At 45.6% G+C, this 18,593-nt stretch overlaps 5 protein-coding genes across 5 annotated transcripts; 2 read left to right on the top strand and 3 right to left on the bottom strand.

Moving 5' to 3' along the window:
• Window positions 1-3,359: 3,359 nt before the first annotated feature.
• Window positions 3,360-5,333, top strand: EV420DRAFT_1717429 (uncharacterized protein; the record flags this gene model as incomplete). Its single annotated transcript, XM_060479715.1, has 18 exons — window positions 3,360-3,415; window positions 3,471-3,549; window positions 3,596-3,609; window positions 3,660-3,761; window positions 3,814-3,823; window positions 3,880-3,897; window positions 3,951-3,976; window positions 4,044-4,058; window positions 4,133-4,151; window positions 4,206-4,230; window positions 4,286-4,461; window positions 4,522-4,628; window positions 4,680-4,739; window positions 4,794-4,821; window positions 4,872-4,929; window positions 4,987-5,011; window positions 5,060-5,174; window positions 5,233-5,333. The coding sequence occupies 18 exons, from the start codon at window positions 3,360-3,362 to the stop codon at window positions 5,320-5,322; spliced, it is 1,023 nt and encodes a 340-aa protein (XP_060325575.1). The 3' UTR covers window positions 5,323-5,333.
• Window positions 5,334-7,433: 2,100 nt separating this feature from the next.
• EV420DRAFT_1572133 (uncharacterized protein) lies at window positions 7,434-7,743 on the bottom strand (the record flags this gene model as incomplete). Its single annotated transcript, XM_060474345.1, has 1 exon — window positions 7,434-7,743. Exon 1 carries the CDS (start codon window positions 7,650-7,652, stop codon window positions 7,434-7,436), a length of 219 nt encoding a protein of 72 aa, XP_060325574.1. The 5' UTR covers window positions 7,653-7,743.
• Window positions 7,744-10,065: 2,322 nt separating this feature from the next.
• Window positions 10,066-14,302, bottom strand: EV420DRAFT_1484300 (uncharacterized protein; the record flags this gene model as incomplete). Its single annotated transcript, XM_060470056.1, has 16 exons — window positions 10,066-10,263; window positions 10,344-10,486; window positions 10,649-10,685; window positions 10,811-10,966; window positions 11,312-11,377; window positions 11,527-11,605; window positions 12,108-12,127; window positions 12,181-12,260; window positions 12,458-12,477; window positions 12,535-12,618; window positions 12,794-12,972; window positions 13,301-13,346; window positions 13,512-13,584; window positions 13,788-13,806; window positions 13,938-13,984; window positions 14,131-14,302. 16 exons carry the CDS (start codon window positions 14,300-14,302, stop codon window positions 10,066-10,068), a joined length of 1,419 nt encoding a protein of 472 aa, XP_060325573.1.
• Window positions 14,303-14,995: 693 nt separating this feature from the next.
• EV420DRAFT_1648384 (uncharacterized protein) lies at window positions 14,996-15,289 on the top strand (the record flags this gene model as incomplete). The annotated part of the gene is made up of 2 exons (XM_060478151.1): window positions 14,996-15,085; window positions 15,137-15,289. 2 exons carry the CDS (start codon window positions 14,996-14,998, stop codon window positions 15,287-15,289), a joined length of 243 nt encoding a protein of 80 aa, XP_060325572.1.
• Window positions 15,290-16,151: 862 nt separating this feature from the next.
• Window positions 16,152-18,510, bottom strand: EV420DRAFT_1648383 (uncharacterized protein; the record flags this gene model as incomplete). The annotated part of the gene is made up of 8 exons (XM_060478150.1): window positions 16,152-16,415; window positions 16,464-16,595; window positions 16,646-16,822; window positions 16,871-17,197; window positions 17,245-17,512; window positions 17,566-17,690; window positions 17,743-18,142; window positions 18,224-18,510. The coding sequence occupies 8 exons, from the start codon at window positions 18,508-18,510 to the stop codon at window positions 16,152-16,154; spliced, it is 1,980 nt and encodes a 659-aa protein (XP_060325571.1).
• Window positions 18,511-18,593: the final 83 nt, after the last annotated feature.

Below are 18,593 nucleotides of genomic sequence, written 5' to 3'. Positions count from 1 at the left end.
CAGCCAGGTTGATGGAATGTCTCTGACGATGAGCCACCGCCAGAATATCACGAAGGACGGACTACGTAGAAATGGTTGTGTGATAGACTCGATACTGGACACTCTTTCGCAAATGCCCTCTATTATAATGGAGTTTCTCCGGAATCCTCACGACGCTCATTTTAACAAGGCGTAAGTATCGTATTATTTCCCAGCACCACAGACTTGACATGGCATTGCGATCATACAAACTAGGTCTATGCGCAAAGTCAACAGGATGATTGGTAAGACGAGTCAAAGCAAAAGGGGGATTTGAACTCTTATGATATACCTCCGTGTACTCCACTCAGATGCTCCCAGAGGAAAGGTGCAGTCCCTCCCAAGATGGCCTAAATGATTTCTTGTACCTGAACTAAGAGTAGGTTTGTAAGCAAGGACTTGCTAATCGAAAGGCTCTTGTTATAATTGGATGATAAGCGAAAATAATGTCCTCACAGTCCACCTGAATCCGCGCAAAGCCTTGAAAACTGAGATATGATTGGTATATGTATCCCGGTAACCATATGATGCCATAATGTGTGGGAAACCGACCCCTGCATTTGGTTCTAGCATCGAGAAAGCAGTTTTATCATCGAGATAACGAGGTTCGACCTGTGATAACCGAGCCCTTTGATAACACGTCCCCCGGTACTAAAGCCAGCAGTTAACAGAAGGTACTACTTTTACTTTGCAAAACCGCAGGATGTAAAGGCCGCAGGTTCCGGCAAGGCAGAGATTTGAAACTTGGTACACATATAACGAGTACCGCAGGTGCACACCTCTCTCGTGAGCAGGCTATAATGGAGAAGAATTCACATAGTAGGTAACCTTTGGCGATGCCAAGTCTTTCAAAGGGACATCAAGTCATCTGCTATCAAAATTCTTTGTTTCCTTTGATGGCTCTCATAGCTGGTCCGATGCATTGAAAGGCCGGCTGAGTTTATAAAATTAGGAGAGCAATGGAACTGATCGTTTTAGATACTCACTGCGGCGACTCGATAGGACGCGTAGGTTTTACTAGGTAGATCGGAAAAGGCGTATCCGGTCACACAATAATAATTGAAAATTTGTTTACATACGAGTCTTCAATGATATGGTTCAGGATATCGGGGCTGCATCGATGTCCTGTGTATTCAGAGGTGCACGCGAGCTAGTGAATAACAACGGCGCTAGAATATAGAATAAGACAGGATAAAAGGATACCGATTTTAGGTGCAGGCTCGAAGATCTTACCTTTCGGCTTCAGAATTAGTAGCAATCCATCAAGAGGGCTTTGTCATTTCGACAAGCCACGAGAAATTATTATGGCCATAGGATTATAATCCATCCAGAAAGTGAAGAGTGTACTTACGATGCCAAGGTTCTCTTTCTCAGAAGAGTCGGCAGAGGAAAACTCATGGGAGATCTCGATCTCGACAATGTGGGAACCGTGGTGATGACCGTTCACTCTTTATTCGGGGATCGGCATGCTATGTCAGAGGAGGAGGAACACCATGGGAATCTAAGCTTCTTTGACAACACATATTAGGCCCGAATTGTTGTATCCGTCCTGAATATAGACCAAAATACATGGCAAAGTCGTGTTATCCAGAGGCCGGAAAGAATAGAAAGTCCTCGCACCCTGACGAAAGTACCCCACGTTTGAACTCTGCAATTGTTTGCTCTTTGTGGAAAAGCTCTGTATAACGCACGAAAAATAAGAGAAATTCAACACAGTACATCGCATCAGGACAATATTCATGCCAGTTACGTGCATATTGTGTCCAGTTTGGAGAGTATTTGTTGTGATCTGGCTTGAATTCAAGCCTGAGGGAGTTGGTCTGTTGTTTTTAGTCCGACATCCGTTACAACGGGTACATCAATTGAAAAGAAATAAAACAAGCAATATTTTTTGTCTATCTGGAAGAAATAAGCAAGAAAGCAAGCATAATGGATCAGACGACATGTTGGTTAGTTGCAAAAGCAATAGAAAGCAAGCTGGGACCGGGAAGAAAATCGGTCGACAACATCAAGCAAGTACAAATACACCGGATTGAATTCCCGGATTCTTTTGCCTTTTGCCATCATCACTGCGCTCGCCGTTGTGAACTTGCCATGCTTTCTCCCTCCTTCTCACCCTCTATGCCTCTGGGATTATTCTGTGTCGTACATTTCTCATCGCTATTCATCGATACTGACAATGTCTACAGGCATCCGCTGTATCGGCCCGTAACGCGTAAACCTGCTAGACTTGAACATCCATGAAGACGACTTGCTTGATGATGCCCTCCTTCCCTGTCACTGATATTCGTCTATTCCACCTGGTGAGACTCTCCCCTCTGTACAGTGCTGGTCACTGAGATTACAGGCATGTAAACAGTTTCACGTACTCACATGATTACACGATATATGGACAAACACTTTCAGACTCGACATCCTTTTCCAACAATGGTTACCCATATTCCCTCAATAACACCAATCTCGACCGGCATACATGTCACGCCTGCTGACTGGGCTATTCCTCTGATGCGAGGGAGACGGGCTGCACCACATCGCCTGTATCTGAGATCAAATTCATCCCAGGTATCAAAGAAGGAGCGGTATTTATTGGGTTGAGCAGATCCAGAGTCTGAAATGTGTATTACCGTGGCGTTGGATAGGTAAGTGCTCATTCGTCTGATGAATGATGGCTAACTTATGTATGTCACAGAGAATCGCATATCTGCATTTTGACAGCTTAGGGACCTTGCATGAAACCATCATCATCAACCTCTGCCAATCAGCATTACCGGTGAAGTAATGTCTCTCAACGACAACATCTCCAGGATGCTCATCTAACTGGAAGACTTGTGAAAATAGCTGCCTCGATGGCATAGGCGACTTGTAGGTAAGTGTCACCGAGTTTGAACTGCCCACGGAATCATCAAGTCGTCACTGATCGAATTGCCAACAAAGAAACAGTGGGAAGTCATGGATTTATCAGCGCTTCACGTTCTCGAGGCAAGCTCATGAAGGGTCTTCTCCCCCTTCTTCTTTAAATGTGTTATCTTTAATACAATATGTACTTCATCATGATATGAAACATCAGCTATCTCAAGGTACGAAATAGTTCGTATGTAAGAAGTGGCTATTTCTAGTACCCCTGATAAATACCTGCTGATGCCCACGTCTTCCAGGCGTAAACATTGTCAAAGTTAGGCCAGGTTTTGGCATCATACCACATGGATCTGATTGTTATCGTAAAGCTGTTGTCAGTTCCAGCGCTAATCGTTGCTATGATGGACACCACGTACACCTATAAAGTTGATATATGGACCTTGAGATTCCTAGTCTATATCTTGTCCTGAGATGCAATATCTGCAATGTCCTTACCACAGACCCTTGGTGCTATCCATATTGGTGCTACATTGGGTGCTATGTGCGTCCCCTTCATTATGCTTTCCTTTTTGTCATACAAGTGATAATGACGGTAGATTGTTCGGTGTCACGAATCTTCAAGCAATTATCTACTACAAGAAATACCGAAATGACCGGTGGTTTCACAAGAGCACAGTATGTTACTCAACCTTTCGATTATTTTCATGCTTATGGGAGTTAGGTAGTGTTACTTTGGTTGGCTCATCTTATGAATCAGGACGAGTACATACTAGACTGTTTAACAGGGTCTTTGATGCTCTTCACGTCGCTTTGAGCACACAGTTGTTATATGTCTTTATGACTGAGTTTGTGGAATTCGACTCATCGTTCCTTGATTCTACTCTGTGGTACGTCTCCGAATAGATACGTAACAACCCTTTCATCCAAAGATTGTGGTAGGAGCTTCCAGGTCATTCATTCCTATTGCTGCCCATCAAGCTTGCTAATAGTTTCCCATGAATTTAGCTACAAATAGCTATCAGCGTATGTATCCAGGTTGTAATTTCAATCGTCGTGCTCAACGGTGTCTCTTCCAGGTATTTGTTTCCGTCGGTGTTCAATTGTAAGATCTTCTCGGACGGTTATTTTTCATGAACTCATCTGTCGCTTTAACCCCAGCTTATATACAGTACGGCTATGGAAATGTCCGTGTATTTCAATGACAATCACCGGCACTAGCGGGACTTAACTGCTTCACAGTTGGCTGTCATTTTCACAGATTTGCCCCATGGTTTACTGTGCGTACTCCTTTCAATGCTCAAGGGTTGCTTCTACTACTTACTAACACCCAGTTTATGGCCATGGCTGCCTCGTTTGGTGAGGTTATTTTCCTTCACATTTCGAGTATCTTGTTTAATTATGTTTGCCTTAGGTGCTGGAATCTGTAAGGCCATGATTGAATTACCAATGATATCGACTCGAGCATTGACGTCTTTGATGCAGTTTTCATTTATGACATGTAGGAAATACTTTATTCCTGCATCAGCGGCTCAAGTTATTCTCTTTAGATACAACGTAGAATTTTGGATGGGTGAATTGGTCACGAAGGTATGTGGTGGTTAGACTTGGACTGCCGGAAATTCTCTGAGTTCTCACGCACATATTTAGAGATCAACCTGCACGTTCTTCGTCACGCTTGCCCTATCGGATTTTGTTATAGCTATCTGCATGTGTTATTACCTATACAAGAGCAAAGCAACTACTGGTTTTTCTATGTGTGTCCTTTCCTCTCAGGAAATATTTCAATGTTGACACCAGTAATACAGCACAGCTAGTATGCTTCTTGGTATAATGCGTCTCATTCTTGTATCGGGATTAGCTACCAGGTAAGCATCGTCTCATAAATATTTCCCGTTAAAAAATCTCAAGGATGAAACAAGCGTATGCTCGCTACTGGTTCTTATTACGGTATTCATTTCCAACACTGATTCTAGCCACGACATTGACTTTAACTACAGTATACTACTTCGCTGTCTTCTCTGTTCTACATAGCAGTAGATTTCATCCTACCAAAACGTCGGTATACAATATTCTGTCTAAATCATCTATGATAACTAACAAGCTACTTCATAGTCTACATTAACTCGTTCCTTGCTATGTATGTTGGTCCTCTCATGTTCATCGCTTAAAGCTCACCTTTAGCTAGGCTGAACCGCCAGCAAGAACATCAAGCAAACAACTCACGCACACAGTATGAAGGTTATTCAAACCCTCCTGTTGTCCACATTTCCCAAACCACAGAAAGTAGTATCGAGGGAACAGTATGTGTCCTGGTCATAGTATTATCGCTGTGCTAACGTTTTCTTGCAATTACCGAAGACTGTCAACATCCCACTGGCGGAGATACAACAAAGCCATTCGTCCGATGAGCTGGATCGAACAAAGAGAACTCTTACTTGCGAAGTTTAACGATAACGACGGTTTGGGACCTCTTTCTTCATACCGATGGCCCCTAAAAAACGGCCAATATTCTCATCAGGATACAATTTATGCCTCAATCTCATGACACGCTAGTACAATAGACATGTTTTGAGGATGTAAAATAGCTAAGTGGTGATTTCATATTTAACGATCTCAAAACGGCCCCATCAATTTGCTGGATCCTTCGATTAGAGCCCGTGATTTGAACTGTCCATATCTCTCCCTCAGTGAACTACAATACTATAGAAGTCATGAACAAATTGAAAGAATGAAATGAAAAGTAACATACTCACTTAACAACCTTGTTCAATGTTTAGACTGTCTTTTCCTAGAGGAGGCGGATGGTTGAAGGAGCCTATGGCATTAACCAAGAGAGAACAGCCGCATTCTCAGCCCATGTCAGAACATAGTCAAGCCAAATTTGTTGGAGTACGCTGTTCAGCTCAGATAAGCGGGACTCCGGGATTAGCAGGGAACCCTCGCAAACGCGCGAGAGGCTCGATTACAAGGTATCCTACTTTATATACTAATGCTAAATTTAGAAAATATACTACGGAAGCGCGGCGCATTTGGTATTTCAACAAAATTCTGGGTTGCCATAGTCATTTACACAAATATGGTAGAATCATTGTAAGACGGCGAGCTATGGTTCTTTTTATAGAAGCAAAAACGAATGCATTGCCGTGACATCAGGGTAGACTTCGGCAGTGAGGATATCTGCCTTTATACTAGATTGTGCTGTAGCCGCGGGCGCTAATGCAAGTAGAAAGAATTCAGAAATTCACATTCAACATGCCATCTTTGTTAGCCGTAGAAACAAGCATTAGCCTTGAATGTAAGTTACGGCATGGTAGAATGATAATGTAAAAGGGAGACTCTGAACCCATCAGATGTACAGGCTGACGATCTGGGTTCACAAGGAAAACACCAGCAGAAACCTGGTGCACTTGTTACAGCAGGTGACTTCTTCCTGTTCTCCACTATCGAGGCCAAATCCTCGCTCTCAGGATAGATAGACGAGAATGTGAGAAATTCATCTCAAACTAACGTAAATGTACCATCCCCAAATCGTCTACTCGAAACAGAGCGTTTCTGTTCTTCCCGTGTTGAATGTAGTCGTATTGAAAAGGATACGGATCACTGCAGAAACTCCCTAGACCTGTGACCGGACCCCTACAATGAGCAAGCGTCGATGTAGGGGACCTGTAAAGCTGACTTTTAATTTATAGGCGACATGGTTAGGCATTTGCTGAGGCCCAAAAAGGCCATTTGAGTCGTTACCATATTGGGGTTTTGGTGGTGATCGCATCCATTTCGTTCAGATACTATCGCGTCTCGATGCGCAGCCATGTATTTTGTCTTCAAAACCTCGTATTACCATCTTTAAACTCGTATAATCCATATGGAGACCTTCTCAATTGTTAAAACATTATCTGACACCCTTGCATCCATCCAAAATGCCACCCTTGAGTCGCTTCACCATCGTATCACACAAACCATTGATTCTGACCGTGTCCCCTTCACGTACATCTGCTCATTACCCAAGGGTCAACAACTCATCTGTTACTGCTTCATTCTCTTGGCGTTTTTCGTGACATGTGGTCGAGAAGCTCCAAGAGAAGTCCAGCTCCGTGCCGCTCTTGCTTCTTATGAGCGTCAAGACTGAGCGGTCATTGCAGGGACAGGACCTTGGTTTTGTGGCTACAGATTTTGACGCAGTCGCCTTCTTGGGCTTTGGATTGAGGATGAACTGGGTTGATGAACTGGCAGCTGTTGGCGCTGCTGAGGATGAAATGGGAGTATAAAAGACATGTGTAGAGCAAAGAGATTCTTCTGGTAATGGATTCGATTGCTGGACCATGGCTAACGAAATGTACAGAGCAAAGTCGCATCGAGACACAATAGTATCTGAACAAAATAGATGCGATCACCACCAAAACCCCAATATGGTAATGACTCAAATGGCCTTTTTGGGCCTCGGCAAATGCCTAACCATGTCGCCTATGAATTAAAAGTCAGCTTTACAGGTCCCCTACATTGACGCTTGCTCATTGTAGGGGTCCGGTCACAGGTCTAGAAACTCCCGCATTCCATTCAAACTAGGGATGTGCACCGTATCCGTAATACAGTGGATACGTATGGCACACACGGATACGGGTCCGTACCGTTGCGAGTGCGAGACTGCAAGGTACCGTACGGTTCACGGTACGGTGAGTACCCGTAACAACCATACGGGACAAGCCGTTACGGCCATATACGGCAGCTGCAACTGATATCAAACCGAAGCCACTTTTGGTACTCCCTTTCCACTTTCTCATCTGAAAATTGCTTGCCACGGTAATCTGTCGAGTGTTTCAACTTAAATAATTCAACCTGGTACAAGGTACGCCAATTACCTGACCAACCTACTCCAATGAGCCATGCGTAGTCCCCCTCTCTCTATGACAATTTGCATTTGTCTCAGCAATGTGCAAGTTCCCGTCGTCAATCTGTTTTTTTACAAATCAAACCAGTACCGTATCCCCTGGCACGATGCAACAAACTCCGGAGTATTAGATGTGCATACCTCACTCATTCCTTGCTTAGGTTCCCATTGTTGTCCACACTCACTGCCACTCTTACGATACAGACCACCAAAATGACTTTGCCCACGCGATTCATGAACACAAGATGTGTAAGTCTCTTTGATTCCCTGAAAGACTTCGAAACTGACTGTTTTTATAGTACATCTTCTTTTCTCTACATGGAGACGACAATGACTATTAGTATTATGCTGCGGAGAGCATGCAGGTCTTTTGAGTGTATTCTACGACCGTAATACGGCCGTTACGTCCGTACATATACCCGTACGTACCGTGAACGTCGCTTTTCTTGCTCCTACGGTACGGACACGGTCCATCCGTATCCGTATCCATCCGTCAGGGGTACGGCCGTATCCGTAACGGTACGGTGCACATCCCTAATTCAAACGTAGGCGCTCCTTTCCTAGCCACCATGATCTTGGCGTTTTCTTGTGGCGGTAACAAAGAGGAAGAGATACTGCTTCCCTGAGCACATCAGAAAATGATGTGGAGGAAAAGAGGCATTTAGGTTCTTGGCCTGATCAGAGCCAGTCGAATACAGTGCCCTGCGGCATTGTGTTTGAGATATATCTTCGGAACGTGAACAAACATCCTGTCTTGACTCGTGCATCGTCTGCGTCATCAGCTAACGAGTCACCGAGGCATCCTGCATACGTGATCAGAAACGCAAGGTGAACGACGAGAAGAAAGCGCGCCTTGAATGAAGAAAAACAGATGCCACGAAAACGACGATTCCAGTGGTCCGGTGATGGCTGTCCTGAAGACACATATTAGGACCCGGGAGGGACTCGATTGGCCCGTCGCTGAACCAAAAGGTGGTTGGATAGACGTGAGCGCCCTTTGACACCAAAGACTCTGCGTATACAAGGTTCCCTAAATCGGCTATCGCAGGCTATAGCCTGCGATGAGAAAGTGCTAGCACATCAACGTCTGCCACGAAAACTGCGCCACCTGAGCCACACAAAGGTCGGCTTCAAGCGCACCGATACTAGATCATGTCGTCACAATGATGGCATCTTATGGGAGTTCTTCCCACTGATGATCTCCGGACAAACATTGCCCCACCCCACAGAAGAGCAGCTGAGACCCGGTCTCTCGTCCGCCGGATATTCAACGAGCTAATGCTTCTCTCCAGGGTGCGGTAGGTTTGCAATCATGAGTGGAGGAAGCCATGTCCAGTAGATATGTTCGTGTTGGAGCCGGGATCTACGAGACGATATTCTGCAACAAAGGGTGATCAGATAATGACAAAAGATAGAGGAAAGATCGTACATTGACCAGAGAGCTGTTCATCCAAATCATATACTATTCGCAATCTCCACCATCCTCAGCAGCAACAGCATTCGTCTGGTTCTTCAGTTGGATATATGCTCCATCAAGATATGATGCTCATGTAGATCCCAAGGCATACCTTGAGCGCTCCTACAATAGGAACCGGCTGAAACCCGCTAGTATGTGATAAACATAGCAGATGCTCTTGGCTGAGAAAGCGCTGATGCGATTTGCGCGGTTTGAACCTGAGGAATGTCACGGGCGCGATGTACACCGGTTTGATCATAACGAAGAGTCGCGTCTACAAAGCGGGTGCTGCTTTTGTAATGAATTTGTAATGAAGGTATGTGGTTCCGAAAAGATGGTTCGTGTTGTATTTGATCAAGCTGACGTTGGTTTCATCAGCAGAATATAAACATTTTCCTATTACCATGACATTGTTAAGTGGAAGGCGTGTGAATAGGAGAACAACGTACTATTTCTAACGTCTTCCCCACAATCCAATGCGATAAGACTTTTTTACCGCCGGGAATGACCGCCGCGGTCGAGGTAGTGGGTCTGGTTCTTGTGCGTATCGAGCTGGTATCCGTCGAAACACGTACATCAAGTGAAAAGAAATAAAACAAGTAATATATTTTGTCTATCTGAAGGAAATATAAGCAAGAAAGCAAGCAGAATGGAACAGACGACATTCCTAGTTAGCGTTGCAGAAGCAAGCCGGGACCGGGAAGAATCGGCCGACAACGGCAAATAAGTTCAAAATACACCGGATCGAATTCCCGGATCCTTTTACCTTTCACCACCATCACTGCACTCGCTATTGTGAGCTTGCCGCGCTTTCTCCCTCCTTCTCGCCGTCTATGCCTCTGGGTTTCTTCTACATCGTACATTTCCCGTTGCTCTGTCTCACGGCAGTAGTGCAGGGCCATTCATCGATAGCGACAACGTCTACAGGCATCCGTTGCATTGGCCCATAAACCTGCTGGACTCGAACGTCCAAGAGTACGACTTTCTTGACAATGCCACCTTTCCCTGTCATGACATTCCTCCCTTCCACCAGGTGAGACTCTCCCGTCTGTACAGTGGTGGTCACTGAGATTACAGGCATGTAAATGGTTCCACGTACTCGCACGATTACATGACGTATGGACAAACACATTTAAAATCGACATCCTCTCCAATGGTTACCCATATTCCCTCAATGACACCGATCCCGACCAGCATACACGCCATGCCTGCTGACTCGGCTACTCCTCTGACGCGAGCGAGTGAGACGAGCTTCACTGGATCGCCTGTATCTGAGATCAAATTCGTCCCAGAAGCCAAGACAAGTGGATACTGACCGTATCAAAGAAGACGCGGTATTCACTGGTATGAGCAGATCCAGAGTCTGAAACAAGTATCACTGTGGCGTTGGATGGGTAAGCGCCCGTTGATTTGATGAACGACGGCTGACTTACGTATGTCACAGAGAACTAGGCCTCTGCATTTGGAACCCTACACGAAATCCACTCCATAGATATCGACCTCCACCCGCGACGCAATATGCGGAGGTGGTGTGGATGAGTGGGTGGGGCGATGTGCGCGGAATCAGTATTATTATATACTAATACCTGTTGTACCTTGCTATTGAATACATGCGCGTCCTTGCTTGCGTCTATAATCCGCCGTGCTATGCCCTCTTCCAAAAACCGCGCGCTTGGGAAAATGACGCATTGACGGTTGCTGGTGCGGATATCAGGTCCTTGTAACCGCGCACTTAGGAATCGATCCCGCATCTAAGTATAGCTATTTATTTTCCTATCTCCGCATTTTTGGCGAACGACCCACAAGTCAAGCTCCTTTGCGTACGTCATCACTCCCTCCTAGCAGAACACCACCCTCCCTTCACCTCTTTCAGGATCGTAAAAAAATAGTCCATCTTTGGACCTGCCCAAGATGGCTTCAGACTATGACGACCCTGCCATCATTCCTTCTGACCGCTATCCACATCCGAACTCACCGCAACACACACAAAACAAAATGATATGAACAGCAAGATATGCACTTCTGACCGTGTTTAGCCAACCTCGACTACGAGCCGTTATTAGGAAAACACGCCAAATTGAAGAATCCAGGCTTACCGTAGATCCCGTAGATTGGCCTTCGCAACGTTTCCGAGTCCAAATTTTTGATGCCGACAATGAGTCCTAAAGGGAAGAGATCGTGAGCGAAATACGAACATGAACAAAACCTTACTGACGTTCAGCGGTACGCGTTTATAGCTTTCATTTTCATAGCTAACAGACCGGAAAAATCAGCAACAAATCAGCGAAAATGATCATAAATGACAACTTACTGAACGCCTCAGGAACAAGGTCTTACCCTCCCCACGAGACTTTCGCTTCGGAAGGTTCGGGTTCTCACAGAACCGAGTCCTAAAAATGAGGTTCCCAGTCGTTCTAAACAGGTGAAATTCGTGGTCACAATGGCAGACTAGCGACCCAGCAGAGGTTTGGTTCCGTGAGGATTGAAGGCACGGTTTCGACTTAAACTTGTAAAAATAGCGCCAAATCAGGGCGTAAGACTTATGACCCGGCTGAGGTTTGGCTCCGCAAGGTTTTGACCTTGGGATTTTCGAGTTTAGATCTGCCAAAAAGTGAGCATTTGCCGCCCTAGACGAAACTCTAAATAAATGCCATACACGGTGTAAATGTGTTCCATTTCCTCCGCAACGGCTTCGTTCTTAAACATGAAACCGAGAAACAATGAATAACAAACTCACTGAAGAAACGTTAACGTTTGCTGACCTTGCTCGCCAGACGTCGATCCGTATACTCAAAGGCGGGGGGGGGGTATGTTTGACAACGTCCAAAAGTCTTCAAGCTAGCTATCGGGGATGGCAACGAGCAGAAAGCAAAACAAACCCACCATTGTTACCTTGGTCTGCGGATGAAGATCTGTCGCCTCAAAGTAAAATTTAGTGAAACTAACGATCCAATATAGTACGCACCCACCCTTGCTCGCGGGGGATGTCGATACATCGTCTTGGTGCAATATCGAGACAATTTAGCCTCCAGGAAAAGTTTGATCCTAGAAACATCAAAATACGAATAAATGAGTAAGACTTCACTGAAGAAACACAAACGGTAGCCTACCTTGCTCACTGGATGTCGATCCATATACTCAAAGACTAGCCCCCGCCGTTAGCTTATCTTCATGCCCAAAAGTCTTGAGCTAGCTATTAGGACGACGAGGTGCAGAAGCCAAAACAAATACACTGCTGTCACCTTGGTCTGCGGACGAAGATCTGTCGTCTCGAAATAAAATTCAGTCAAACTAACAATTCAACGTAGTACACACTCACCCTCGCTCGCAGGACGTCGACACGTGGTCTTGGCGCAACATCGGAACACGTTCGCTTCCCGCAAGGCTTAACGTGTCATCATGTCTGTGTTATGCTTAGGTTAGTGTATGAGATAGGATGAGATGCAAAGATGTACCCAGGGTACTTCAAAGTCTGCCTTCACTTTGAAGCAGTGCACTCATCAGCATGCACGGCCTGAAAAAGTACAGCGCCTGTAGAAAATAAATAGCAATGTCTGCATGGAATCTGGGAAACTTACTTTGACGTATCACACCCTCGATGCTTCCCTCGGGATTTCAGCGCACACAAAGAGCCGTGTTTTGAGGGTCGTGATGTGCTGTCTAAATAAAACATGTCGCTAAGCATAATATGGGGAAAAGACAGACGACCGAGATAAAGGGTGGGTACCAAAGCCAATGATATGTTGAGATTCAATTCCTGAAAGATAATGGAAAGGAGGAGAACGAATTAGACGGAAAACTAATGCACGGTTTGCACGGTCATGGTGGTAGAAAGGAAAGACGCGGAATCACAGAACCGTCCCAATATGAGGGTATCGACGCCAGAGGCCGTGATGGACATCAGTTTGATCAAAATGAAGAGTCGCGTCTACGAATCGGGTGCTGTAGTAATGAAGGTATCTGGTTTCGAAAAGACGGGTTTTGATGCATTGAATCATCCTAGCGTCATCTTCATCAGCGAATATCAAAATTTTCCTATTGCCGTGCTGTTAAGTGAAAGGCATGAGAATACAGGTACAGCATACGTTTTGAATGCCTTTCCCGATCCGGTGAGACAAGTCTTCTTGATAGCTGGTTTCATGGGTGTGAGAGAGACGGTCGCTGGCTAGAAATATCCTCGTCGGGACTCGGCCCATGGTTCTCTGATTCGAATCGATAATAGCCGATGTTTGCATTATTCATTCACTGTGTACTCAATCATGCATTGCAGCTAATGGATATTACGAGAAAACGTACCGTCTCCATAACTCAGATCTCTCCGTCTTAGAAGGCCATGACACTTGAAGGAGCCTCCTGGTGCACACATGGCCTGTAAGAGCAAAGAAGCCCAATTGAGGTTACCCTTGGCGTGTCATCACTACTACCGGATCCCTGTCCATCGGCAATGATGTTGCTTCCCAATATGAGAGGCTTGTGGAGAGCGAAAAAGTTCCAGAAGCGAGCATACAGACGAGTAAGGCCCTACTATGCGAACTGTTCGGTGGAATACCAGTAGAGGAAGACTGTACGCACCTGCTACGTTGGTGTTATACTACAGTAGTGTCCTTGACGTAAAATTTATGTATTCCACGGGTCAGAATTACTGTCGGTGTTTCAGTGTTTCTCCGGTATTAGTGTATACAACTTAGTCGATGGCGCCAATATGCCCAGTGGTCCTCGCACCTGTTCGCGTTTTGAGGCTAATTCGTTGTATGTGTCACGAAGATAGACTAATTATACCGCAAAACCGTGTTAGTCGGAAGGACGCTCATTTACTCCTTGGCTCCTTAACTGATGTCATCTCGGCGCCTCATCAATCCCGACAAACTTTGTGAATATTCAGCTTTATTCAACGTCTCTTCCTCCCCCAGCCTACAATTCGGCATGAAGATACTCGATAGCATTCTTGCTGCGACATTGGTCTCGACTCCAAGCCTGCCGAACTGATGTCTGGTATCATTGTTGTCTTGTCCGGATTCTGCATAAGCCCGGATACTGACGGCTCCAAGTGCTCCAGTGCCGTGATTCGAATCCAGTCTTGTTGCCATTTTGCCGTGATCAAATCCCGTCTTCTTTCCAGCGCATCATTCATCTCGTCTTTCGCTCCGCATTCCCATTCCTTTCCGAGACATTAGTCCATCGACACGCTTCCTGTCCCTCCCATGTGCGCACTGCTAGTGCTGTCTATACTGTTGTGCGATGCAGCCTGTGGGTTCGACCTTAGGACAACTTGGTTGCTGAAACATTGATATACACGCATCTATTTTGCTGAAGATCCGTTCTAATGTCCATTTTCATTGATTATGCTACCAGTTGATGTGCCGGTGAAGATCTTCGACTGAGAGCGATCAGCATCAAACTTGTGGTACTTTATGCGAGTACTCAATGTAGATAGTGTATATCTTTTTTTCCTAGTCCTACTGCTCAGTATAGTCTTCCAAAGACCGGTTGTGCACCACACATGAGGGGCTGCTGTACGGAATTCGTAATACCACTTTCGAGTGCAAGGTGTCAGAATTAATCTTGGCAACATCGACAAAAATATATATCCACTTCCTCGTGCTCTGTAACCAAGGCCTTAGCTCATTGTTGCCTTATATACATAGCCCTAACATATCCCTCAGACTTCGCCGATATCCAAATTACTTAGTGCCTTGATTCCCATCTTCTTGCTGGATTCCTCATCTCCCGCTCACTATTCCCATTATCTTGCCGGATACAGACATCTTTAGTCTCTAGAAATGCCTACTCTCCTTCTTGTATGGATGCTGGTCGCGTCGTTGATAGCATCCGTTGCAGCACAGGATCTCATGCCGTCTACATTCTGGAAAGTGAGTGGCGCTTCTCTGGTTGACAAGGTCAAACGCTAACATAAGAACTAGAATCCTAACATCACATTGTCCAAGGACAACCGCATCACCATTGCGAGTGCTGCTATCGAAAAAGCGGTTAGCATGCTCCAGTCCAATGGGAAATTTAGCGGTGCATTCATTTGTTCCATGTTCAGCATTGAGCTTCTATCTAAAGTATTTTAATTTCTCAGATTCACTACTGTACTATTTCAACCGTAAGTTCACCTAACGCCTAACAGCAGACTCTGAACTGAACTTATTTCATATGCCCTAATGCCTAACACAGGTGTCTGAACTGACATCTGTGCAAACTGAAATAGGGCTAAAATTTGCCTCGTAGATCTAAATTTTCACCTGTAACTACAATAATGTGTGTAAATCTAATTTCCTCCAGCTCCTAGTCTTCCTGCCCCCCAAACTTCATGTCATGCCAGTTGTCCTCAAATTGCTTAAGCGGCTTCTTTTTTCTATGCCCACGGCCCAAGGGTTCATCTTCAGCTGGACACAAAGATTCTGGTAAAGGATCAAGAGTATGGTTCTACAATTCAGCACGCTCGAGGCTCCTACCATCATTCTGTGTCAATACTTCTTTGTCATGATGGTTGGCATCATCAGCAATCTCGCAACTGCTATAGGATGCATAGGATAGCCCTGCCTATGCCACCCTATATTCTATAATGCGGTATAGGGCTATAACGGGGGTGCATGATTTCTATAACCATAATCGTAGGGCTACACCCTGCATATACCACCTGGTCATAGATCTATACCTCGGTTATGCGTCACTCACTGATATCGAATCACTAGTATCCAGTTCTTTCGCATCGTTGCCACGCCGTATGTCAATTGAGACAGGCATTATATTCGTTAAATGATGTACCAACAAAGCACAAAAATAGCAATCTAATCGACTACACTGTCTTTAGTTCGTCCATAGGAGACACTGCGTACTATGACCCCCATTGAGGCTTGAATCTTCACTGGCACTTCAATACTAGTAGCTGCATGTAAGCACTTTGTAGTGAGGATGGCATGGCACATACCTTTACTCAGACATATCCACTTCATCGCTTTCTTCCCCCGAATCTTCATCTGAGTCTTCATCATCCCCTTTCCTGCCTGCGCTAAACTCCCGGCAATGCAGGTAAATCTCATTCCATTTCTCCATTGATAGTGCCCGGGTGTTCTTGTAATGCTGCTTCGCTATTGCGCCCCAAGGATCTTCGCCGAAACTGTCAGGAGAATTCTTGGACTGTTTTCCGGCCAACGTGTTGACCCCTTTCTTCCAGACTTGCAGCGCACGCTTGACCTATGGATCTCATTAGCAACCTTGCAGCAAATATAAGTTCGCACATACCGCTGCGGCAGCAAGTGCCAGTGCGCCTGCTGGTGGTCCAGATGTAATCGGAGTGTGGATGGTACGCTGGACGTGGTAGGCCATCGTTTCAATGATAAGTCGTCCAAGGTAAGCTCCACATCCATTGGCCGCCTGCAAAGACATCTCAGATTGCTGCAGTTAACACATTGGATGCGATGCACAGAATTCTCCGGCTTTTCATAAATGAACCACTTGTTCTTGGCTGCGTTTCGAACCCATGCAGCTCGCTGTTCAGCTGTCTTGCATTCCTTGAACTCTGCATACTTCCAGTTTCGAGATAAAGCCGTCATGGCAGCCTTCCCAATTTCACTGTGATGTGAGCAGATTTGCGTTTGTATCTGGGGCTTGTCAGCTTAATAAGAGACATAGAGACACAGTCTACATACCACACCCATGATAGCCGGATGCTCTGCATGAGGTTCCTTCTTCGCGTCATCGAGATACTTGGGCAGGTGGGCAAACGTGTCAGTCCATAAGCGAATGACGGTCGGCCTCAAGTCAGAGTGGCTGTTGGCGCTGAAGAGGTTCTCAAGTGTTGCAGTCCAATCTAGGATTGGTACCACCACATTCTGTTTGAACAGCTTGACATCAGCAGCAGTGGGAAGAGGCAAGTCTTTGAACTTCCATGCGGTCTTTCTCGACTTGGGTTTCCCATGCTCCGTCCCATCAATTTTGTTGATGTTAGCTAACTCCAGTTCCACCGTGATGGATTTCTGACAAATGATGTCAGTTGCTGTTTGCTCGTCTTCATAGCACATACCTTTTCGACCTTGATGGCATGGTTGGTTGCCTGGGCCTTGACATTACTCTGAGACTTGGACTTTGCCTTTCTTGCTTCTCTGACAACCTCAACATCATCGACTTCGTGAAACTCACCAATAGCCTGGGGCTGATTTTTGTCTTCATTATCCCCTGTACTGGAAACTGCCAGCGAAGTTGTAGATGCCATGGGCTCGCTTTGTTGGTACACCTTCTCCCAATTGGACATGAGGCCACCAATGCTGTTGGACTTGGGACGCTTAACCGGACTGAACTTTGTGAGCATTTTCGATCCTGTGAGCATACTAAGCATACCACTGACATTTGTTCATTATCAGATCCTTGAGGATGCTTTTTAGTCTGGGCAATTGGATAGACAGCTGGCTTTGGTGCAACTGTGCGAAGACCCGTTATACTATTGCGAATTTCCAACTTGTCAACAGAAATCTGTGCAAATGTGGGTGTTCATCATGATAATGCAGGCAGAAGATTCACTTACCTTGGTTACAGGGCGTTTCTTGACCTGCTTCGACTCAGGCTGCACTGGTCCCTCTCGTTCCTTCAGTTTGGAGCCAGCCTTCTTCATCTTGCAACGCCGGAGCAGAAACTTTTGGAATAGAGCTTCCTCATCCTCACTAGGTTCATCACTGCCTGATTGTCCCTCCACATATGCATCATCAGAATCGTCTTCTTCAACCAGTACAGGCATGCTCGAGTCCTCTATGGCGGGTAACTGCTCGCTCTCAGATGCCAAATCAACATCCATCCCATTATCTGCAAGACCATCTGACTCAGACGTAGCCACTACAGACACCGGTGGAAGATCGTCCATAGATTCAGCATCATCTGGCCCCTGTTCATCAGCAGGAGGAAGCTCAGCTGATATACTCAATGGAGAGCTGATTACCAGAGTGATGGCTCATGGGAGAACGTTAACAGCTGTGATGGCTTTTTTGTTCGATGATTTGACTGTGACACACTGGCGGGAAGGAGCAGGTAAGCCTTTCTTCATCAAATCAAGATCAGGATGAAGGGAGTAGATTGCCTTATCCTCTCGTGCACTTGCATCCTCCAGAGCAGCAATTTTCCTTTGTGCCTGCTGCTGCTGCTCCTTTCGCTGTCTCTTTTTCTCTTTGTTAACCTCCTTCTTATGCTCCTTGGCTTCAGTGCATTGGCGTCGAGTGTCAGCCAGCTCAGCACGAGTGTGGGGTATTAATTCTGAGGGAACCATGCTGGCTACACCATGGGTAGACATATGGGAGGCCATGGGTGAGGGGAGAGATAGAACTTGCGCGATCGCCTGAAAAAAAAATTGGTAAGCTGAATCTCCTGTTCCACATTGGTACTAGA

The sequence above is a fragment of the Desarmillaria tabescens genome (genome assembly GCF_030435595.1).
Source record: "Desarmillaria tabescens strain CCBAS 213 chromosome Unknown EV420scaffold_49, whole genome shotgun sequence".
NCBI classification, from domain to species: domain Eukaryota; kingdom Fungi; phylum Basidiomycota; class Agaricomycetes; order Agaricales; family Physalacriaceae; genus Desarmillaria; species Desarmillaria tabescens.
Note: the sequence above shows the minus strand (reverse complement) of the source record. Positions and strands in the feature narration are given on the sequence as shown.